This window comes from Bubalus kerabau, chromosome 9 (genome assembly GCF_029407905.1).
Source record: "Bubalus kerabau isolate K-KA32 ecotype Philippines breed swamp buffalo chromosome 9, PCC_UOA_SB_1v2, whole genome shotgun sequence".
Lineage (NCBI taxonomy): Eukaryota > Metazoa > Chordata > Mammalia > Artiodactyla > Bovidae > Bubalus > Bubalus kerabau.
In genome coordinates, this window is record NC_073632.1 from 97,384,404 (window position 1) to 97,409,578 (window position 25,175).

A 25,175-nucleotide genomic window follows, 5' to 3' on the forward strand; every position below is an offset into this window, starting at 1 on the left:
CCTACTCATGGTCCTCAGAGCCTAGGACCACCTGCTTCTTTTACCAAGATGTTCACACCAGAAAAATCACTTCAGCCGCAATCCAATCAGCCATCAGTCATGCAGGAGCCATCTCATGATTTCTCATAGCTTTCATCTATTCCCAGCGCTGCTTCCTTAGTTCAGGCCATAACCACATCTGTGTCCTGGACTGTAAAGTGATTCCATCTGGACTTTCTTTCAATGTGCCCTTCTCTAGATATTGTTGAGACAGGTTCTTCGAAAACAGACATCAGATCACATTACCTCCCTCCTTAGAGCCCTGCTGTGACTGTCTAGGGTCTTCACGGTAAAACTGCTTTTCATGATAAACAGGTTGCTGTATGACCAGGCCCTGGTTCGCCCTTCCATCTCCTCTTTGTTCACTCTCCACCTCTCAATCTACAGCCCTGTCATTCTAGACAAACTCCAGGTGACCGAAAGTGCTGAGGCTGGTCATAAAGCCGAGATGGGTGTCCTCTCCTTTCTTCCTCTGGACACTGTCACATCCTCCTGGCTGACTTCTATTCATCCTGCAGGTCTCAGCACAGGTCTCTTCTCTAAAGCCTTTCTCCAAAGCTCCGGCTCAGCCACCCCTGGGCTCTGTTTTCACATCACCGTGTGTACCCTGCTATTCCAGTGCCAAACATTTCACACAGGTGTTTCTTATTTGTCTGTGTTCCACCCTAGAGTGTTAGGGCTTCCTTGGTAGCTCAGAAGTAAAGAATTTGCCTGCAATACAGGGGATGCAGATTCGACCCCTGGATTGGGAAATCCCCTGGAGTAGGAAATGGCAACCCACTCCAGTATTCTTGCTTGGAGAATCCCATGGACAGAGGAGTCTGGTGGGCTCCAGTCCATGGGATCAAAAAGAGTCAGACACGACTTAGCGACTGAACCACCTCCACACTACCACACTACCACCCTAGAATGTAAGCTCTTTGAAAAGAAAACGAACTGTGTATTTCCAGTACTTATAAAGTGCCAGTCCTGTAGTAAGAATGTAAGCATATGTGGGATAAATCAGTGGTCATATCAATTTTGCATTTGTGAACCGTGTTAATATCCAATTATGCCATTGAGTCCAAGTTCCCTTGATGGGAGAATGAAGATGATTCTGCTTAGCTATGGGTTTTCAGGACAGTATCCATTCCTTCGTATTTTCTTTCAAGCTAGCATACACATAGGAGGAGCTCTTTCCTACCTGATAAGCCAACAGCTCCCCTGAGGTAGAAATCTTTATCTTCCGGACCCTCTTCGTCCTCAGACGGCAGAGTTCTGGACACGGCGGACTCCAGGTCACGGCTGAGGTCATAGTCATGGTCCCATTCCAGGGGGATGGAGTCCACACTGGCGGGGGTGTCTCGTCCAGACCTCTCGCTCCGGAGGGGCTGGGCGAGTGAGAGGGAGGGGTTGGAGGAAGGCTGCGGGGAGAGCACGCCGTCCGTGGAGGTGTCCCGCCAGTGGAGGTCCGACAGAGCTCCAGCCTCATCCAGTTCCAGCTCCCGGTCAGAGAGGTCGTGCTCATCATCTGGGAGCTAGAAACGCAGCCAAGACAGCCCTGTTACCGCAGCGGTCAGCGGGTCCCCTCCCCACTCTGTGCTCTGCCTCTCATCAGTGTTTGGCACACAAGCCTAGCTGGACCACATCCCCGTCTTAGTAGGGTTAACTTTAAACTTCCTATCATCGAATAATAAATAAGTATCTTCTGAGCACTTTTCAAAATGCCTTATACGTGAATCTAGTAAATTCTCAATTTTATCGCTGGTAAAATGGAGATAATATTAAGACCTACTTCAAAAAATTGACAGAAGATTAAATAAGATACTGTAAATAAAGATAACTTAGTGCCTAACCTGCAACACAGTAAGTACTGAATGGCACAGATCAGGAGCCAAAGGGAATCACTGATAACACCCTAGCCTTTTACATAAATCCCTGGTGCTTTTACACCTTATATTCCAGATAGAAAATACACTTTATCACAGAAGATGACAGATATTCTAATAATAACATCTTGACAATGAGCTATGATTATGGTAGCAATTAGGGAAAAGGAAAAGAAAAATAAATTCAGCTAAATAACCACATCAATTGGGCCACTGTTTAACACTGCTCACCTTTATCCCCTTGTTTCCTCTAGAAGCTTCTTGATCTTCCATGGAAGATATGTGCCAAGTACTCTTCTAAGCTGTTTATATGCATGTGTGTGTGTGTGTGTATATATATATATATATATACACACACACAAACTCATTCCATGCCCAAAGCAATCTTTTCTATGAGATAGGTACAGTTATTAAGCCACGTTTACATTAACGAAACTAAGGCAATCCATATGAAGCCAAGCACTCTGGCTCCAGAGTCCAGTACCCACTAAATGATGCTACTTGATCTCACATTATTAATTCTCTTTAGATTTCATGACCATGAAAAAACAGTGTCACGTACAGGCAGGCGAATCAGTTTCTTATGGTATCTTTCCACGCGTCCGAAGACCTCCTGACAGTAACGTCGGAGCTCATCTAGCTCTTCCTCAATGATGGCCGCATCCAAGGGCTCACTTTTTTCTATCAGCTGTTCTCCTTGGGCGATTATCTGTTCAATCTTATTGTGGTTCAATGAGATTTCCTGCTGGAAGGCCTAGGGAGCATACCTCTCATGTTAATTTTTCATGACTCACATAAACATGAAGTAACTCTAAGATACATATTAAGAAAAACCATGTAGGGGATATTAAGTTTACCATAGACAAAGACAAGCCAAGAGGCTATTACTTTCTAAAGTAAGCTATAAAATTTTGAAATCAGAACAGGAAGCAGAAATGGAATTGTTAGAATTCCATGACCAGAGAGGCGCCTTTGCCTAATAAAATTTACCACCATGGACAGTGTGGGTAAGAGAATCATAGGAAAAAACATTCAAACCCATCATAAAGTTGAGAGCACTGGTTGTCCCTGATGAAAAGTAATGGCAAGCAATAGAGAACCACCAGAATTAATTTAGCATTTTAAAGAATTCTATTCAATATTTAAATTTTAGATTTTTTTTATTTTATTTTATTTTTAAACTTTACATAAATGTATTAGTTTTGCCAAATATCAAAATGAATCTGCCACAGGTATACATGTGTTCCCCATCCTGAACCCTCCTCCCTCCTCCCTCCCCATTCCATCCCTCTGGGTCATCCCAGTGCACCAGCCCCAAGCATCCAGTATTGTACATCGAACCTGGACTGGCATCTCGTTTCATACATGATATTTTACATGTTTCAATGCCATTCTCCCAAATCTTCCCACCCTCTCCCTCTCTCACAGAGTCCATAAGACTGTTCTATACATCAGTGTCTCTTTTGCTGTCTCGTACACAGGGTTATTGTTACCATCTTTCTAAATTCCATATATATGCATTAGTATACTGTATTGGTGTTTTTCTTTCTGGCTTACTTCACTCTGTATAATAGGCTCCAGTTTCATCCACCTCATTAGAACTGATTCAAATGTATTCTTTTTAATGGCTGAGTAATACTCCATTGTGTATATGTACCATAGCTTTCTTATCCATTCATCTGCTGATGGACATCTAGGTTGCTTAAATGTCCTGGCTATTATAAACAGTGCTATGATGAACATTGGGGTACACATGTCTCTTTCCTTTCTGGTTGCCTCAGTGTGTATGCCCAGCAGTGGGATTGCTGGATCATAAAGCAGGTCTATTTCCAGTTTTTTAAGGAATCTCCACACTGTTCTCCATTGTGGCTGTACTAGTTTGCATTCCCACCAACAGTGTAAGAGGGTTCCCTTTTCTCCACACCCTCTCCAGCATTTATTACTTGTAGACTTTTGGATCACAGCCATTCTGACTGGTGTGAAATGGTACCTCATAGTGGTTTTGATTTGCATTTCTCTAGAACTAATCAATGACTATAGTAAAGTTGAAGGATATAAAATCAACACACAGAAATCCCTTGCATTCCTATACACTAATAATGAGAAAACAGAAAGAGAAATTAAGGAAACAATTCCATTCACCATTGCAATGGAAAGAATAAAATACTTAGGAATATATCTACCTAAAGAAACTAAAGACCTATATATAGAAAACTATAAAACACTGGTGAAAGAAATCAAAGAGGACACTAACAGATGGAGAAATATACCATGTTCATGGGTTGGAAGAATCAATATAGTGAAAATGAGCATACTACCCAAAGCAATCTATAGATTCAATGCAATCCCTATCAAGCTACCAACAGCATTCTTCACAGAGCTAGAACAAATAATTTCACAATTTGTATGGAAATACAAAAAACCTCGAATAGCCAAAGCGATCTTGAGAAAGAAGAAGGGAACTGGAGGAATCAACCTACCTGACTTCAGGCTCTACTACAAAGCCACAGTCATCAAGACAGTATGGTACTGGCACAAAGACAGAAATATAGATCAATGGAACAAAATAGAAAGCCCAGAGATAAATCCACGCACATATGGACACCTTATCTTTGACAAAGGAGGCAAGAATATACAATGGATTAAAGACAATCTCTTTAACAAGTGGTGCTGGGAAATCTGGTCAACCACTTGTAAAAGAATGAAACTAGAACACTTTCTAACACCATACACAAAAATAAACTCAAAATGGATTAAAGATCTAAACGTAAGACCAGAAACTATAAAACTCCTAGAGGAGAACATAGGCAAAACACTCTCTGACATACACCACAGCAGGATCCTCTATGACCCACCTCCCAGAATATTGGAAATAAAAGTAAAAATAAACAAATGGGACCTAATTAACCTTAAAAGCTTCTGCACATCAAAGGAAACTATTAGCAAGGTGAAAAGACAGCCTTCAGAATGGGAGAAGATAATAGCAAATGAAGCAACTGACAAACAACTAATCTCGAGAATATACAAGCAACTCCTACAGCTCAACTCCAGAAAAATAAATGACCCGATCAAAAAATGGGCCAAAGAACTAAATAGACATTTCTCCAAAGAAGACATACAGATGGCTCACAAACACATGAAAAGATGCTAAATTTTAGATTTTCCAAGATGTCAAACATGAGTAAGAAAAACCATCCAAAATCACAATATCACAAATTCTTCTCAGATGATTTGACTATTTCAGGACATAAGTAGGAAAAACTGTAATTATTTGAAAAACAGGTAATTCTGGATTCCATAGACTTATTTTATATGATTCAAAACAGTTAAGCCTCAGGGAACATGTTTCAAGGGATAAATTTTAATTCAACACAAGAATAAACTCTGTAGTTGAAATTTCCCAATAATAAAAAGACTGCCAAGGGAGAAAGAGGGCGGTTATAAATGCTATGACCCTGCCAGAGTCCAGAAAGAAAAGATTCAACTACCACTTGGTAGAAATTTCCTGCTAAAGCTTTTAAATAGGTATTTTTACCTGTGAAACAACTTGGGAGAGTTGAGGTGAAGGGGAAGGATGGAGAGGCTGGTCTATTAAATAAAATACTGGGGCTATTTTATGATTTTTTTATTCTGAGAATCTAGGATTAAAGGTAACTTCCTTGCTTTATTATGACAAATTTAAAGTCACAGGCACCATGAGTGGTAGTTTAGTTGTTAAGTCCTGTCTGACTCTTGTGACCTCATGCACTGGAGCCAACCAGGCCTCTCTGTCCATGGGATTTTCCAGGCAAGAATACTGGAGTGGGTTGCCATTTCCTTCTCCAAGGCAACATGACTATTCTTATAAAAAAAGTCTACTTATCCTATCTTATCTTGGGATGAAAATTTCATAAGCTTCATTGCATATTATTCAAGATGTTAAACATTTTTCCTTTGAGGGAATCCTCATATCTAATATAAAACCCTCCCCATGTAAAATGCTTCACTCTCCTTTTTCACTTTTATCAAGAGGCTCTTTAGTTACTCTTCACTTAATGCCATAAGGGTGGTATCATCAGTGTATCTGAAGTTATTGATATTTCAGGTTAGTGAAAGTGAAAGAGGAGAGTGAAAAAGCTGGCTTAAAAATCAACATTCAAAAAACTAAGATAATGGCATCTGGTCCTATCAGTCAGTTAAGTTCAGTCGCTCAGCCGTGTCCGACTCTTTGCGACCCCATGTATCGCAGCACGCCAGGCCTCCCTGTCCATCACCAACTTCTGGAGTTCACCCAAGCCCATGTCCATTGAGTCGGTGATGCCATCCAGCCATCTCATCCTCTGTCATCCCCTTTTCCTCCTGCCCCCAATCCCTCCCAGCATCAGGGTCTTTTCCAATGAGTCAACTCTTCGCATGAGGTGGCCAAAGTACTGGAGTTTCAGCTGCAGCATCAGTCCTTCCAAACAACACCCAGGACTGATCTCCTTTAGAATGGACTGGTTGGATCTCCTTGCAGTCCAAGGGACTCTCAAGAGTCTTCTCCAACACCACAGCTCAAAAGCATCAATTCTTTGGTGCTCAGCTTTCTTCACAGTCCAACTCTCACATCCATACATGACCACTGGAAAAACCATAGCCTTGACCAGATGGACCTTTGTTGGCAAAGTAATATCTCTGCTTTTTAATATGCTATCTAGGTTGGTCATAACTTTCCTTCCAAGGAGTGAGCATCTTTTAATTTCATGCCTGCAGTCACCATCTGCAGTGATTTTGGAGTCTGACACTGTTTCCACTGTTTCCCCATCTATTTCCTATGAAGTGATGGGACCAGATGCCATGATCTTAGTTTTCTGAATGTTGAGTTTTAAGCCAACTTTTTCACTCTCCTCTTTCACTTTCATCAAGAGGCTTTTTAGTTCCTCTTCACTTTCTGCCATAAGGGTGGTGTCATCTGCATATCTGAAGTGATTGATATTTCTCCCGGAAATCTTGAGTCCAGCTTGTGCTTCTTCCAGCCCAGCGTTTCTCATGATGTACTCTGCATAGAAGTTAAATAAGCAGGGTGACAATATACAGCCTTGATATACTCCTTTTCCTATTTGGAACCAGTCTGTTGTTCCATGTCCAGTTCTAACTGTTGCTTCCTGACCTGCATATAGGTTTCTCAAGAGGTACGTCAGGTGGTCTGGTATTCCCATCTCTTTCAGAATTTTCCACAGTTTATTGTGATCCACACAGTCAAAGGCTTTGGCATACTCAATGAAGCAGAAATAGATGTTTTTTTCTGGAACTCTCTTGCTTTTTTGATGATCCAGCAGATGTTGGCAATTTGATCTCTGGTTCCTCTGCCTTTTCTAAAATCAGCTTGAACATCTGGAAGTTCACGGTTCACGTATTGCGCCTGGCTTGGAGAATTTTGAGCATTACTTTATTAGGGTGTGAGATGAGTGCAATTGTGCGGTAGTTTGAGCATTCTTTGGCATTGCCTTTCTTTGGGATTGGAATGAAAACTGACCTTTTCCAGTCCTGTGGCCACTGCTGAGTTTTCCACATTTGCTGGCATATTGAGTGCAGCACTTTCACAGCATCATCTTTCAGGATTTGGAATAGCTCGACTGGAATTCCATAACCTCCACTAGCTTTCTGAGTAGTGATGCTTTCTAAGGACCACTTGACTTCACATTCCAGGATGTCTGGTTCTAGGTGAGTGATCACACCATCATGATTATCTTGGTTGTGAAGCTGTTTTTTGTACAGTTCTGTGTATTCTTGCCACCTCTTCTTAATATCTTCTGCTTCTGTTAGGTCCATACCATTTCTGTCCTTTATCGAGCCCATCATTGCACGAAATGTTCCCTTGGTATCTCTAATTTTCTTAAAGAGATCTCTAGTCTTTCCCATTCTGTTGTTTTCCTCTATTTCGTTGCATTGATCCCTGAAGAAGGCTTTCTTATCTCTCCTTGCTATTCTTTGGAACTCTACATTCAGATGCTTGTATCTTTCCTTTTCTCCTTTGCTTTTCACTTCTCTTCTTTTCACAGCTATTTGTAAGGCCTCCTCAGACAGCCATTTTGCTTTTTTCCATTTCTTTTCCATGGGGATGGTCTTGGTCCCCGTCTCCTGTACAATGTCATGAACCTCCGTCCATAGTTCAACAGGTTCTCTGTCTATCAGATCTAGGCCCTTAAATCTATTTCTCACTTCCACTGTATAATCATAAGGGATTTGATTTAGGTCATACCTGAATGGTCTAGTGGTTTTCCCTACTTTCTTCAATTTAAGTCTGAATTTGGCAATAAAGGAGTTCATGATCTGAGCCACAGTCAGCTCCTGGTCTTGTTTTTGCTGACTGATATAGAGCTTCTCCGTCTTTGGCCGCAAAGAATATAATCAATCTGATTTCGATGTTGACCATCTGGTGATGTCCATGTGTAGAGTCTTCTCTTGTGTTGTTGAAAGAGGGCGGTCCTATCACTTCATGGCAAATAGATGGGGAAACAATGGAAACAGTGACAGACTTTTTTTTCTTGGGCTCCAGAATTGCTGCAGATGGCGAATGCAGCCATGAAATTAAAAGATGCTTGCTCCTTGGAAGAAAAGCTATGACCAACCTAGACAGCATATTAAAAAGCAGAGACATTACTTTGCCAACAAAGGTCCATCTAGTCAATGCTATGGTTTTTCCAGTAGTCATGTATGGATGTGAGAGTTGGACTAAAAAGAAAACTGAGCACCACTTTTTGGTGACACTTTTGAACTATGGTGTTGGCGAAGACTCTTTAGAGTCCCTTGGACTGAAAGAAGATCCAACCAGTCAATCCTAAAGGAAATCAGTCCTGAATATTCATTGGAAGGACTGATGCTGAAGCTGAAACTCCAATACTTTGGCCACTTGATGTAAAGAACTGATTGATTTGAAAAGACCCTGATGCTGGGGAAGATTGAAGGCAGGAGAAGGGGATAACAGAGGATGAGATGGTTGGATGGCATCACGGAGTCAATGGACATGAGTTTGAGCAAGCTCCGGGATTTGGTCAAGGACAGGGAAGCCTGCCGTGCTTCATTCCATGGGGTTGCAAAGAGTCGGACATGACTGAGCGACTGAACTGAACTGATGTAAAATGTTTAACTAGCCGCTGGTTTTTAATTATATATGAAACATACCAAATATACTTAAACATTAATTTGGCACCTAGGAATGCAGTCTGTGCGGAATGAAGTTTCAATATAAGAAAGTTGAACTGGTCTGGATCATGGGAGTCAAACTATCTGAAAGTGCTTGAAACCAACAGAAAAAACCACCATCAAAAATGAAAACGACAGCCTTGCAAATCAAGTTCATACTTAAAGTTTATGTGTTAAGGGGAGTTGTATCTCCTGATAATGCTCTTTATTTCATTTTTAGTATTTTTCTGTTTTCTGAATTTCTTTTCAGTCAAGAAGATCTATGTTTTTAAAAAGCAAAGATTCTCATATGTAAAATACATAGCCAATGGGAATTTGCTGTATGACTCAGGGAACTCAAACAGGGGCTCTGTAGCAACCTAGAGGGGTGGGGTGGGGAGGGAGCTGGGAGGGAGGTTCAAGAGGGACATATGTATACCTATGGATGATTCATGCTGATATTTAGCATAAAACAACAAAATTCTGTAAAGCAATTATCTTTCAAGTAAAAAACAAATAAATGTTTTAAAAAAGAACAGTTCTTTAGTATGCTCTTCACAAAAGTATCTATAAATCATTTCCTCTTCAGACTCTCTGCATACCAATTTGAAAAAAAAATCACTATTATTCTATTACCTTGAGCTGCTTTATTTTAGCTTGAACGTCACACTCAGAGAAGTGCTCGATGTTGGTGAGCTGCAGATCCATCTCCGTCAGCCACACCAGAATGCTGTCCCGTGCCGTCTCGAACTCCTCCCGCTGGCCAATGAAATGCTGGAGAAAAAAGAACACAAGTGAAAAAGCCACAGACACATGCTGAGATGGAACCGCCAATTCCAGCCTCCTCCTGGGAAGTCATTTCCTCAGTGAGCAAAGAGAACACCACAATGTTTTACCAAATAAATCATATGCTAGATACCCGTCTTGTCATCCCAGTCTTACAAAGTCACTGAGATTATGTCCTAACACTGTACTCCAATGGCCCCACTCTGTCCTCCTGGCCTCTAAGCTACAGAGGAGGCGGCAGCATGGACCTTGAGTCTGCGCAGGATGGAGGTGACACGCTTCTGTAGGTTGTCCCATCTTTGGTTGCCTTTGTGAACCATCTGTTTGAGGCTGCCGGCCGCGTCCGTGCGGTTCTCTCTGGCCAGGCGGCGGTACTGCTTGTTGATCAGCTCCAGCTGGGTCAGGCTCTCATGGACCTGTCGCTGGAAAGCCTACGACCACAAAGAAGCACATCAGCCGGGGAGATCTGAGGAGTGCTCTCAGCAAGGGTGTCTGGGCATCCTGTTGTGATGTTAGACAGAATGGGAGGTTAACTCTTCCCCTCAAACAGGAAAAGACATTTGGTAACCAGCATAAACTTTCCCTTGTTAAAGAAAACTCATGTTACCCATGTGGCTTAAGAAAGGGAGTTGATCAAACAAAAATACATAAGAAAATGGCAAACAGTACTAAATATTTGTATATATACAAATCCATATATGATACACATATAGAATATGTACATATACATGTAGAACATACACATATTCATATGATACATGCATATAAAATGTGCACACATACCTATATATACATATACAAATGGCAGTCCACTCCAGTATTCTTGCCTGGAGAATTCCATGGACAGAGGAGCCTGGTGGGCTTCAGTCCATGGGGTCACAGAGAGTTGGACACGGCTGAGCGACTATCACACACTCTCGCTCAGTCGTGTCTGACTCTTTACGACCCCATGGACTGTAGCCTACCAGCGTCCTCCCATGGGATTTCCCAGGCAAGAGTACTGGAGTGGGTTGCCACTGCCTTCTCCAGAGGATCTTCCCCACCCAGGGATCAAACCCGGGTCTCCCGCATTGTAGGCAGACGCTTTACTGTCTGAGCCACCAGGGAAGTCCTATCACACACTCACTCACATATATAACACACACGATATACATATGTAATATAGCTTTTAAAATAATAGCCTAAGAAAACTTTCCCATAAAGCAAACTGATTACAAAAATATGTTGTTGCTTAGTCACTAAGTCATGTCCTATTCTTGCGACCTCATGGACTATAGTCCACCAGGCTCCTCTGTCCATGGGATTTCTCAGGCAAGAATACAGGAGTGGGTTGCCATTTCCTTCTCCTACGGATCGTCCCAACTGAGGGATTAAGCCTGTGTTCCTGCATTAGCAAGCAAGTCCTTTACTACTGAGCCACCAGGGAAGCCCACAAAAATATGGATGTATGCTGAAACGTGAGTTTAAAATGTTCCAAGTTTCTGATGTCAATACTGAGAAAAAAATATATCATAAAACTGCTTCTTTTATTTATAAAATATGTTATTTCCTAAGAAATTCAGAAATTGCCTCAATTCTGGTGTTCTATTTAAAAAAAATAAAACTACTTTTTGCAGAATGTCTTTTAATTGCAAGCTATTACTGACTTTTAAGAACAACAGCTTAGTAAAACAGAAGTAACCTTACAAAGAAAAAAGTTTCGAACATGCTCTATTGTTTTTTTGCTGTGCCCACGAATGATTTAGTTTGTATGAAATGTTTTAAAGCTGATGTGACGCCTTACAGAGTATTACAGAGTAGAGTCTATCTACTTTGGAGGTTACCCCTTGCACACTTACAGTTTCTGCAGGTAAAGTACTTCTTTTTCTCTGCAGTATAGCCTAACCCTAGCAATAAGAGTCATTTGGCCAAAATAAAATGAAGCTTTTACATTTCAAACTTAGGTGTGTGATTTATGACCAACTTTTATTCTGGCATTGGACAGAAAATTGTGTGACTAACTGAACTGCACTCATCGAAATCCCAAACTTTTGCTTCTTTTGGCTCATCACACTGTTTACAGGCTACCAAACTCCTGCCTCTGGGATGGCTTTCCTTCTGAGAGTCGTTTGAAGGGCCGTCATCTGAGTAAATCCAACCATCTATTTTATAAAACTTTGAATTATTTCCCCAGAAAAGGAAATAGTAAGGCAAGTTCAGCTTTTGCAATTACTGGAAGTCACCGAATATATTTTCTCACTGAGGTGAAGGTGGGCATAACAGGTGGGGACCCCAGCACCCCTAGATCTGTCCCCAATGTTTGTGCAATTGAACAGGCAAAAGCTGCCCTCAAAATTTCATTTTTGTAATTTATTTTTCTCTTAAAACCCAGAGGGATGGTATGGGGAGGGAGGAGGGAGGAGGGTTCAGGATGGGGAACACACGTATACCTGTGGCGGATTCATTTCGATATATGGCAAAACCAATACAATATTGTAAAGTTGAAAAATAAAACAAAATTAAAAAAAGAGAAAATTAACTACAAAGATAAATAATAAAATCAATCATTATATCTAGCTAGTTGTATAAGTAGCATTTATATTTATAAATAGTATATATATATAATGCTATATTTATACAGCATTATACAAATAGCTAGTTATATAAATAGCATTATAAGCTTAACTATATGGCTAACCTTTGTCATAAAGTCTTGAGTCTAAAATAGCATCATAAAAGATCTTACATAATCTTCTTTGTAGTGGAAGCCAATTATAGAAGGTTTAACCTTTATGAAGCTGTGAGTAATAAGATGCAGTACAAGAATATTTCCACTAGCACTGATTCACACCAGGATAATCTGAAATCTACTGCAGAGTTTATTGTGGCTTTTTACTAGAATTTTACTACGGAAAAGTCTTTTAGATAGGAATTTCCGCCCCCTCCCCTCCCCCCCCGGGATTTAGTGGAATAGTTATATATAGGTCCATATTCAGACAGCAGAATAACTCTTATTTATTTCACATAGTATTTGAACACTTGTATAGCTTTGTGTAGCTATCCATTTATGACTCTTAGATTTTGAATCCAACAAGAACAAAAACCAAACTTCACATTTACTATGCTGCTGCTAAGTCGCTTCAGTCGTGTCTGACTCTGTGCGACCCCATAGACAGCAGCCCACCAGGCTCCCCCGTCCCTGGGATTCTCCAGGCAAGAACATTGGAGTGGGTTGCCATTTCCTTTTCCATCACATTTACTATAACAGGCCTCAAAAAAAAAAAAAAAAAAAGGCTGGTTAATTGCTATTACAAGGTAAAAATGAATCCAGCTGAATTTGGTTGGAATTTTTAGTCTTATTTTAAAATATCTCAGGGAGCTTGGGGCAGACTTGGCAACCAAGAATGATTTTTGTAAGATAACATGCATCGGAACTGTTCACAGTAAATATATATGAGAACACAACTGCCAATCAATGGATATTGACTGGCAAAGAAACTTCAAATTAAAAAATGGTCAACTTTAGGGACCAGTCCTCGGTGAAAATGAGAGGCAGTTGAGAACTGGGGTTTCCTATCACAGTGATAGAGCAGATGTGAGACTGCCCACACAGGCAAGGAACTAGAATCAGTTACTGAATGATTGCTTTCTTGATGAATATGATTATACTGCTGCTATTTTTCTCTATAAATTTGAAAAGTCTTAGTGACTCAATGGCACTGTTCCTCATTTATAATTACAGTTGGTTTATGATTTAAAATATTTGATCAATTCTGGAGTCAATTCTATTTATCAATGATTAAAAGATAAGAAGAGACTGGTGGGCTACAGTCCATAGGATCACAAAGAGTTGGACATGACTAAAGCAACTTAGCATGCACTTACACACACACACACACAAACACACACATATACATGTATATGTATACATACACATACACCTCAGTTAAGTGAAAAAAAATCAAGAAAATATCTTGAATACACACACACACACATACACACACAGTATAGTTGTTATAGTATGGAATGGCATCATAGTTGAGCCTTAGAAGCTTGATTATAAAGAACTGTGAAGTTAAAAGAATGCCAAGATCATTTTTGGGGAATCATGATTCCTGTTTTCTAACAGAGTTTCCCTTCATTACTACTTTATTTGTAATTCTTGATAATTTTAAAGTAAAAACTTCCTTTGTCTTCTTTACATATCAATGATGTAATAAGAAAGATGACCAGAAAGTCATCACCTAGTTGTCTGAACAAATAATATGTGGGCAAACAGTTTGTTTGGGTCTTGAGACACCAAAGACCAGCTGGTTACTCTCATAGCAAAATAAAGATGAAATATTTGGCATTGAAAATCACCTCGAATTTCTTTAGTTCCTCCTTGGCAACTGTATAGAGCACCCCGGAAGAGCTGGGAAAGGCAGCTGTCCTTTCTGAGATCTTAAGCCAATCTTCAAAATGAGAAAAGTCATCCAGAAACTTCTGCCACAATCGCCATGTCTCTTCAATTCTGAGACAGAAAGGAAAGAACAGAATCTGATTGTTTGAGACTGTTTATGCTCCAGAGCCCTGTCTGATGCCTGCAACAGGATTAAGAGTGCCCAAAACAAGCAACTGCTGTGCCAAACAATAACTAACTGTGCCTTGAGTCAAATTTGCCCAGACTGAAAAAGAAACAACTGTTTGACTAAAATGAAACAGCTGTGTGAGTGTGTGTGTATGTGTGTGTGTGTTTAAACACATGTCCTGCAGCTCTGGGTTTGGAACGAGTCAAACTGAGTCTGATAAGCACATGGTATGAACTGTTCTGGGTATGTGCAAGGAAGTTTAAAAGTGTAACACTCTGCTCTCAGTGCACACTCATCCCGAGGTTCCTTGGACTAAAACTAAGGCATGAAAATTCATTGAACGTCATTCACCCTCATCAAAATCAACCAATGACGGCAAGACAAATACTAAGCTTTCAGGAGGTCCCCAGAGAGCATGAAGATTCTGTGTCTGAAGTCATTGTGGTCACTTTCTAACACATCACTAATTTTTTACCACCTTGAATTTCAAAAGGCTTCAAGAGAAGTCCTTTTGTTTTATTATTTCCTTTTTAATGAAAGAAAGTTACTTTTTCACACCATGGATTATGTAACATAATACTTGTTCAGCAAGGGCATGTTTTAATTTTTCTAATTATATTTAAACTGTTAGGTCAGGTGTCACTTGGCTTTTTATATTTATAAGTGACCTTTATACCTACTTATGTTTCCAACTGAACGTAGATGACAAGTTTGAGAAACTGAGGCTATATTTGGACATTGCAACCAAAAGGAAATGGTGAACAGCAGATACCCTGGATAAATTCATTGATTGATTTTTTTGCCCTTCCTCTGTTTCAGCTGTGTGCACATCCCCACTTACTTGAGCCTCCTTTCCATGGACATGGCACAGATGTTCCTCCATCGGCGGTCCAGGTTTCGAGTAGCCTGCTGGATGGAATCGCACTCGGCGTCTGTAGCGCAGGCATCACAGTCATGGAGAAGGACCTCGCACAGGTTGAGCACAGAGGCCACGCCTGTGCTGTGTTTCTCGATGTCTCGCTGAAGCTCCTGCGGGGAAGGAGACGTGCTTTATTCAAACACTTGTTTACCCACGGGAAGAAACTGCAGTTGTATTCACTGACTCAGAAATGGTTAGGCAAAACCTTGACGAGCATTTCATTTCCTTGAATGCACAAAACTTCTTCAACTTCCTTTATGAAATACAGCAAGCTCAAAAGTATGAGAAAATGAGTCTCGAAATATTTGGCCTATGTGAGCCATGCCAAGATAGCAACTGAACAAGTAAGACCACATCAACTGTGCAGAGTAAAATGAGCTTCTTTAGTGGCTGAACAACGAATCTTGCCCTAGTTTTTAACTTAACAGATATATCACTTCCATGCCAATCCATAGATCAATCAAAGGAGTACGTGTGCTCCTGTTAAGAGCTGGCACTCACTTTGATCTCCAAGGATCTGCAAACTGTTTTAAACAGTTAATTCCACCATCATTAAAAGGTACCACGGTTGAAGGGACCTTGGTTTTCTGTCATGTATGACATCATTATCAGCAGCTTCCTCAATTACCTAATTTAAATGTAGGACAGAAGGAAGATATGAAATAGGATGATAAAGTTCAATTCTTATAGTATTTTATGTTTTAGGGCCAGCAATTCCTGTGATAAATTCCATATAACTGAAAGCGGTTGTCCAAGAGATTTGAAAGAACAGTTTAGTGTAATAGAAATATTTGACAATTTATTTTCTTGTGTCTAGTTTATGAAATCTCCAAAGTTAATCAATGGCACTGTTATTGCATTCAAAAGTAAGCTACAGTTTGTGAAGAAGACACTGGGATCTGCTGTTAAGGAGAAAAACAGGAAGAAGAATCTACATACAAGAATATAAATCCCAGTTACCTGAATAAGTTGAGGAATTATCAAGAGAAAAAAATTAGGCAAATTCAAGAACTGTATAAGAGAAAAGGAAAATACCTTGAGGAACTGAATGAATAGGACAAGCAAAACACTGCACCAGTCGGCCTCCTTTGTAATAATGGAATACTTTGAGTAAACTGAGTTAAAAGCTCAACAGAAAAATAATGTATATTTCATTACACTCTGTGCAGTTAATATGGTAGAATGGAAGACTTGATATGGTAGAACTCTGGGCAAATTCAATGCCTTAAACAAGAAAGATAAACATTAATCTGTTGATGGCTACTTAGGTTGCTTACATGCATTTACTTGTAAACAATGCTGCAATAAACATGGGAGTGGAGATATCTTTTCAAGATAGTGATTTTAGTTCCTTCAGATACATACCCCAAAAGTGGAACCGTTAGAACACATGGTAGATCTAGTTTTACTTTTTTGAGGAACATCTATACTCTCTTCCATAGTGGCTACACCAATTTACATTCCCACCAACAGTACCTAAGGGTTCCATTTTCTCTAAATCCTTGCCAGTACTTTTTAATCTCTTGTCTTTTGATAATAGCCATCCAACAGGTGTGAGGTGATATCTCACTGTGTTTTTTATTTGCATTTCTACCATGATTAGTAGAATCTTTACATGTGCCTGTTGGCAATTTGACTATCTTCTTTTAAAAAATGCTTGTTCAAGTCCTTTGCTCATTTTTAAATTGGATAATTTTGTGGGGGGGGGGCTATTGAGGTGTATATATGAGTTTCTTGTGCATCTTAGATACTAACTCTTGATCAGATATGTGGTTCGAAAATATTTTCTCTCATTCCTAGGTTGCCCTTGCATTTGGTTGATCATGACTTTTGCTGTGCAGAAGCTTCAGAGTTTGATTTAGTCTTACCTGTTTCATTATTGCTTTTGTTGGTTGAACTTCCAAAAGTCATTGCTAAGACCAATGTTAAGGAGTCTTTTCCCTATGTCTTCCTCTGGGTTGCAAGTCTTAAATTTAAGTCTTTAATCCATTTCAAATTAATTTGTCTACGTCGTGAGAGGTCCAGTTTAACTCTTTTGCATGTGAATATCCAGTTTTCCCAACACAATTTTTTGAAGAAACTATCTTTTCTCCATTGAGTATCCTTATTAGTCAAATATTAGTTGACTGCACATGTGTGTTTATTTCTGGGCTCTCTATTCTGTTCCATTGGTCTGTGTGTTTGTTTTTAATGCCAGTACCATACTTTTTTGACTACAAAAGCTTTGTAATATTAACTTGAAATCCTAAAGTGTGATGCCTCCAGGTTTGTTCTTACTCAGGACTGCTTTGGTTTTAGGGATCTTTTTGGTTCCATGACTTTCAGGATTTTTTTTTTTTTTTCTATTTCTGTAAAAAGTGCCATTGGAATCTTCACAAGGATTGCATTTAATCTACAGATAGCTTTGTATGCACATTTTAGCAATATTAATTCTTCCAATCCATGCGATATCTTTCCATTTGCTTGTGTCTTATTCAGTGTCTTTCAGCAATGTCTTACAGTGTCAGAGTACATATCTTTCATCTCCTTAGTTGAATTTATTCCTCAAGCATTTCATTGTTTTTGATGTCATTGTAAATGGAATTTTTCTCTTTATTTTCCAGATACTTCATTGTTAAGTGTTCGGAAACACAATGATTTCTGTATGTTGAATTTGTATGCTACAACTTTCCTGAATTTATTAGTTGTAAAAGGTTTCTGGTGGAGTTTTTAGGATTTTTCTATATTTAAGGCCATGCCACATGCAAACAAAGACAATTTTACACCCTCCTTTCTGATCTGGATGCCTTTTATTTCTTTTCTTGCCCAATTTCTCTGACAAGGCTTTCCAGTGCTATGTTGAATAGAAGTGGTGAGAGTGGGCACCCTTGTCTTGTTTTCAGCCTTTCATCACTGAGTATGATGTTAGCTTTGGGTATGTCACATATGCCCTTTATTATGTTGACATCCATTCTCTCTATACCCAGTTTGTTGAGCGTTATCACTTGAATTTTGTCAGTGGTTTCCCTGCATCTATTGTGATGATCATACGATTTTTATTTCATTTTAGTAATGCAATGTATTATATTTACTGATTTGCATATGTTGAAACATTCTTGCACTCTAGGAATGAATCCAACTTAATTACAGTGTATAATCTTTTAAAGTGCTGCTGAATTTGGTTTGTCAGTGCTTTATTGAGAGTTTTTGCATCTATATTCATCAGGCATATTGGTTGATAGTTTTCCTATGGTGTCCTTATCTGGTTTTGGTATCAGGGTAATAATGCTGGACTCATAAAATGAGTTTGAGAGCATTCTTTTCCCTTCAATTTTTTGAAAGAGTGAGATGAAATGGCTGTAAATGTCTGGTAGATTTCACTTGTGATACCAGGTCATAGAAATGTCTAGTCTTGGACATTTCTTTGTTGGGAGGTTTTTGATTATTGATTCCACCTCCTTATTCATTATTGCTCTGTTCAGATTTTCTATTTCTTCAAGATCCATTCTTGGTAGATTGTATGCTTCTAGGAATTGGCCATTTTTCCTAGATTGTCCAATTTGTTGGCTTATAACTGCTCATAGTAGTCTTTTATGATCTTTGATATTTCTTGTAATGTTTCCATTTTCATTTATAATTTTTAAAATAATTTATTTTGGTCCCTATATTTTTTTCTTGGTTCAGCTCAGTTCAGTTCAGTCGCTCAGTCATGTCTGACTCTTTGTGACCCCATGAATCACAGCACGCCAGGCCTCCCTGTCCATCACCAACTCCCGGAGTTTACCCAAACTCATATGCATCGAGTCAGTGATGCCATCCAGCCATCACATCCTCTGTCGTCCCCTTCTCCTCCTGCCCTCAATCTTTCCCAGCATCAGGGTCTTTTCCAATGAGTCAACTCTTCGCATGAGGTGGCTAAAGTATTGGAGTTTTAGCCTCAGCATCAGCCCTTCCAATAAACACCCAGGACTGGTTTCCTTTAGGATGGACTGGTTGGATCTCCTTGCAGTCCAAGGGACTCGCAAGAGTCTTCTCCAGCACCACAGCTTAATAGCATCAATTCTTCAGCGCTCAGCTTTCTTCACAGTCCAACTCTCACATCCATACATGACCACTGGAAAAACCAAAGCCTTGAATAGACTGACCTTTGTTGGTAGAGTAATATCTCTGCTTTTTAATATGCTATCTAGGTTGGTCATAACTTTCCTTCCAAGGAGTAAGCAGCGTCTTTTAATTTCATGGCCGCAATCACCATACACACTGATTTTGGAGCCCCCAAAAATAAAGTCTGACACTGTTTCCACTGTTTCCCCATCTATTTCCCATGTGATGGGACCAGATGCCATGATCTTCGTTTTCTGAATGTTGAGCTTGAAGCCAACTTTTTCACTCTCCTCTTTCACTTTCATCAAGAGGCTTTTGAGTTCCTCTTCACTTTCTGCCATAAGGGTGGTGTCATCTGCATATCTGAGGTGATTGATATTTCTCCCGGCAATCTTGATTCCAGCTTGTGTTTCTTCCAGCCCAGCATTTCTCATGATGTACTCTGCATAGAAGTTAAATAAGCAGGGTGACAATATACAGCCTTGACATACTTCTTTTCCTATTTGGAACCAGTCTGTTCCATGTCCAGATCTAACTGTTGCTTCCTGACCTGCATATAGGTTTCTCAAGAGGCAGGTCAGGTGGTCTGGTATTCCCATCTCTTTCAGAATTTTCCACAGTTTATTGTGATCCACAGAGTCAAAGGCTTTGGCATAGTCAATAAAGCAGAAATAGATGTTTTTTCTGGAACTCTTTTGCTTTTTTGATGATCCAGTGGATACTCTAGCTAAAATTTGTTGTCATTTTGTTTATAGTACCAGAGAACCAACTCAGTTTTGTTAATCTTTTGTATTGTTTTCTTATTCTTTATTTCATTATTTCTGATCTACTCTTTATTATTTCCTCTTTTCTGTCAACTTTGGGCTTAGCTTGTATTTATTTTTCTAGTTCCTTGAGTTGAGTTAGGTTGTTTATTTGAGATCTTTATTTCTTAATATAGGTGTTTATCTCTACTAACTTTTCTCCTAGAACTGCTTTTGCTTTATCCCTTAAGTTTTGGTATGTTGTGTTTCCTTTTTTGTTTATCTCCAGATATTTTTAATTTCTCTTTTGATTTTTTTCTTTGATCCACTGGTTGTTTAAGAGTGTGTTGTTTAGTTTCCATGTATTTGTCAATTTCCTAGCTTTCTTCCTGTTATTAATTTTTTAATTAATTTATTTATTTTAATTGGAGGCGAAATTGCTTTACAATATTGTGGTGGTTTTTGCCATACATCAACCTGAACCAGCCATGGATATCTAATCTCATATTGTGGTTGGAAAGACACTTGATGTAATTTACACTTTCTTGAATTTATTGAGACTTGTTTTGTGGTCTAACATATAATCTATCCTGGAAAATGTTCCATGCTCTGAGGTTGGGGTGGGGCAGGGTATGCTACTGGTTGGGCCCTACAATCAGCTCTGATTGTATGAGGTCACAAGCTACGTTTACTGGCAGGGCACTGCTACTGGCTGGACTCATGACTGGGCAGGGCTATAGGCTGGTCTCTGCAATTGCTCTTGATGGGGTCTCAGCCTGTGCTCCCAGATTGGAGGGTGATGCTGGCTGGACTCTGTTCAGGTGAGGCCTCAGGCTGTGCTCTGTAATGATGCAAAGCTGCAGCCTTGGAATTGGGCAGGGCCATAAACAAGGCTTTGCCATCAGGTAGGCCCCTGGCTGTGCTCCCCTGTTGGGCAAGATTACTGGCCAGACTCTCTGGTTAAGAGAGCCCTCCAGCTGAATCCCACAGTGAGTGGGTCTAGAGACTATATTTCATGGTCAAGCTGGGTTGTTGTCTAGGCTTTCTTGACAAGAAAGCCTTTGTTGGGTGGGGCCGTAGCTTAGGTTTCAGGCTGTGTTGAGCAATCAGACTAGGCCCTCAGTTGGACTCCACCACTGAGTAGGGATTTTGTAGGTTGGGCTGAGGCTGTCCAGGGTCACTGTTCAGGCTCCCTGGCTATGCAAGGCCAGAGGCTATGCCCAACAGTTGGTAGGGCTACTGGCTTGGCTTCCTGCCCAAGCAGGGCTGTTGGATGGGCTCCATGGCTGCCTGGGTTCTCTGGCCAGGCTTCCCGGTGGGGTCGGGTGGAGACAGTGTTCAGCTGTTGGGAGGGGCTGGGCATCTGCCTCCCTGCCCAGGCCGAGAAAGATCAAGGCCAGTTGTCTGGGGACCCAAATCAGGTACAGCTGCCAAGTGAGTCTGCAGGCTAGACAGGGCCACTGGCTGGGCTCTGCTGATGAGCAGAGGCGCTGGCTAGGATCTCTCTTTGGGTGCAGCTGCAAGCAGGAATGCAGTTCCACCGAGAGCTGAGTGTGGGTGCTGTAAGCCCCCATGCCTTCTCCATCTTATCAGATCCCCTGCAGATGGGCCCTACAGATTTCCTCCCTGTGAAGTGAGACCCCACTGGGCCTCCTGGGAAGCATCACACAGTCCTGGGGGAGCTGGATGTCCACCTGGGCTTCTCTTTTCCCACTGGAAAAACCACAGGCCTGGGCGGTCCCCTTGGTACAGGGCTGTGCCAGCCTGGGGAGGGTGATGGGGGCAGAGTGCAGCCACTCCTATCGTCTTCTAATGTGGGCCTTCCCAGTCTCTGTGGTCCAGGGGGTGCCACAGCCTCAGCCTGGGTTCTGGAGTTCTCACAGTGGTGCTCTGTCTATGGATGGTTGCTTGTTGGTCTTCTTGTGATGGGGACTTAAGTCAGGAATGGCTTAGGCCACCATCTTGATAACATCACTCCTCTATATGCTTTAGAGTCTATCTCAGAGCAGAGATTCAAGAATGGAATCCAGCACCGGTGTGTGAAACCCAGACTCTGACACATGGCTGGAGGCCCAGCGTTGACACCTCTGATCAACCCAGTCATGGGGGCCCTCCATAGTTTGATGAGATTTACTTCCAGGTGCTTGGCCAGGTTCCCACAGTAACTATTGGAGAAAAGTCTCCATGTGCTTCTGCTCAAAAGTTTTTGTTCAAATCAACATTAAAAAATAAAGCTTGAGGAATTTTATAATTATATAAGAAACCAAACACAGATCACAATTTTAGTCTCAGCTTTAACTTCCATTGGTAACGGTCTCCAATTGCCCCACAGTGTCTCCGGATTCATTATTTTTCATTTATAACACAGAGAAATCTGACAAAACATCCTCTGAAGCCACCTCAAGCCTTATATACTTCTGCCCAATTAAATTTGTAAGTACATTGGCAGTAAGAATTAAGTACATTGGCAAGACAGACATACAGAAACTCCACATAGGAAAATGGAAGAAAATCTGTTCATTTAAATATTTGTCAGAATTTTTCCCCTTTGGAGACAGATTACTTTTTCTGTTTTTTTAAAGCATGGATCCAATATGCTATACATACATTTTTTTTTTTTAACAAAATCTATGGTCAAATATTTTCCATAAAGGAAACTAGTAAATATGATTAAAGTAAAATCTGCTAAGCACCCACTTTGTGCTGGACATTGTGCTAAGTGCCTTTCTTGCTAACTTCGGTAATAACACTGTGAGTCATGTACTCTGATTCTTAGCATCCTATCTGTAAGGAAGTTGTGGGTTAAAAGAGTTCATTGCTTTGCTCCAAGTCACACAAAAAAGTGGTAAGGCCAATATTTGAATCCAGAAAGTCTTTACTTTTAACTGTTAGTGTACAGTTGTTTATCTTTTTGCCTTTAAACTTTAGAAGTCTATATGAACATTTATTAATATATTAAAAATCTACTGATCCTTTAATTAAGTAATGCCCTTTTCACATCAGATTCTTCACCAGAAATAACCATTTCCATCTCCTGTAGCTCAGTTTTCTGGTTTTTATTTCTGTTTTTCTAAGTAACATGTTTATATTAGTATTTCTTGATTTTTAAACGTTAGACATTATCAGTGAGTCTAGAGTAGGGAAGGAATAAACTTCTACATGACTCACCAGGCTCCAATTATTGGTTTAGCACCTCTTATAGCTAACGCAATAATCATTTCTTTGCAAGATTACAGTTCTTTAATATTTTTCACACTTGAGCTACAAAATACGCTATGGTTATATTTCTTTTCTTATACAACTTTTTGTTTTCTAAAATCAATAGTTCTTCATTTCTCTCTCTCTCTTTCCCTTGCTCTCTTTTTCTCTTTAGAATTTGTATTGCTAATTTACATTGCATTCTTTCTCTTATGGTGCTAATAAAGCTCCTTCCAAGAATTCCTCATTGCCAGGGGGAAGGATGGGAAGATGGGAGGTAGGGAGTTTGGGATGGACATGTACATACTACTATATTTAAAATGGGTAACCAACAAGGACCTACGGAAACTCTGCTCAATATTATGTGGCAGCTTGGATGGGAGAGGAGTTTGGGGGAGAGTGAATGCATGTGTAAGTATCACTGAGTCCCTTTGCTGTTCATCTGAAACGATCACATTGTTAATCAGCTATATCCCAATACAAAATAATTAAAAAAAAACAACTCCTTCCAGTATGGTTAAGCCCATCAGGTCCCCTAGTTCAGCTGTTTTCTTCCTTGGAGACGTCCCTTTTAGGCGCACAGACTCCCTACTCCTGTCTGGACAGGTTCTTGCTAGACGACAGAACCACTGTCATCTGGGACTTTCCTTTACCATCACCCTGGGGATTTCCTTCTTTCTCTCCTGAATATTATTTTTCCTCTCATTTCACTATACATAGCATATCCTTCATTAGATTTTGTGAATGTATGCAGAGAAGGCTATTTTATATATTAAGTGGCAGATATAATATTCTAAATCATAAACTATCTTCTAACTTTTAGAAGGCATTCTGCCATTGTATACTGGCTGCCATCATGGTTTTGGAGAAATCAAACTTTTTCATCTTGGAAACCTTAAAATCTCTTTATCCACCATCTTCTGAAGTTTTGTAATAGCTTTGCTTTGTGTTGATTTTCCAGGGCGCTTGTAGGGTTTGTGCTCTAGAAGTGTTTAGTTTTCATTTTGGGAATTTTTTTCCTGCTTTACTCCTTTGATCATTTTTTCCTTTCCACTTTATTTTGGAGAGGGAGAGGGCTTTTACAGCATAACTGAATTGGATTTTGAAACTCTTGCACGAATCCTGGCTGCAGGCTTAACTGGATGCAGTGTGGTGGGAGTCAGACCATTTGGTATAGTCTTCCACTTATTCCATCTTTTCTTAATAGAGTGGTTCAAGCAATGACGGCATTCTGTATTATCAAATTAAAGGTCCCTCTGGTTTGCCTGACTAGCTGGGCTTAGGTGGGATCTGCTCACTGAACCACTCCTTTTTCTGACCTTCGAGCAATCTTCCCTTTAAAGCCCAGCAGACTTGATTCTGGGCTTCCACTTCCTGAGCGAGACTTCTGGGAACTCCGTCTGCAGCAGGAAGCAGCTGTCTTCCTCCTCCATTCTGCTAGCACCATCGCTGTTTATCTATTATTCATCTTCCAAATTCTCTTGGATGTCTGTCAGCTCTATTATCTTCTGTTTTTTTTTTTTGCTGTTTAGGGTTTTGACCTTTTATCCCCTTTACTATCATTTTATTGGGGTTTTAGTAACAGGTAGAACTGTAAATGCATATCATCAATTTACCATTTTTAACTAGATACTGTTTTGGTTTTCTTACATTTCTAAATCACAATACTGGCCACTAGCATTTTAACTCTTATCACTTGTCCATATCATTACCATGTTCTCCAGGAAAATGTGGGAAAAACTTGAGGCAAACCACAACCCCCAGAGTTACTCATCAGAGTCCTTCAGAGGGTTTTATTCTTACAACAAGTGCAAAATATCCTGCTAACAATTTCTTACAAAAGAAA

At 40.2% G+C, this 25,175-nt stretch overlaps 1 protein-coding gene across 16 annotated transcripts in view; it reads right to left on the minus strand.

Annotated features, from left to right (window-relative positions):
- SYNE1 (spectrin repeat containing nuclear envelope protein 1) overlaps nucleotides 1-25,175 on the minus strand; it is a 495,794-nt gene that overhangs the window by 27,060 nt on the left and 443,559 nt on the right. For all 16 annotated transcript variants that reach the window (XM_055536003.1, XM_055535999.1, XM_055535996.1 and 13 more), the window contains 6 exons: nucleotides 15,228-15,415; nucleotides 14,178-14,328; nucleotides 10,085-10,267; nucleotides 9,687-9,824; nucleotides 2,470-2,661; nucleotides 1,223-1,556 (listed from right to left, as the gene is read on the minus strand). In XM_055536003.1, coding sequence (XP_055391978.1) covers nucleotides 1,223-1,556; nucleotides 2,470-2,661; nucleotides 9,687-9,824; nucleotides 10,085-10,267; nucleotides 14,178-14,328; nucleotides 15,228-15,415 — 1,186 coding nt within the window. The remainder of the gene's footprint in view (nucleotides 1-1,222; nucleotides 1,557-2,469; nucleotides 2,662-9,686; nucleotides 9,825-10,084; nucleotides 10,268-14,177; nucleotides 14,329-15,227; nucleotides 15,416-25,175) is intronic.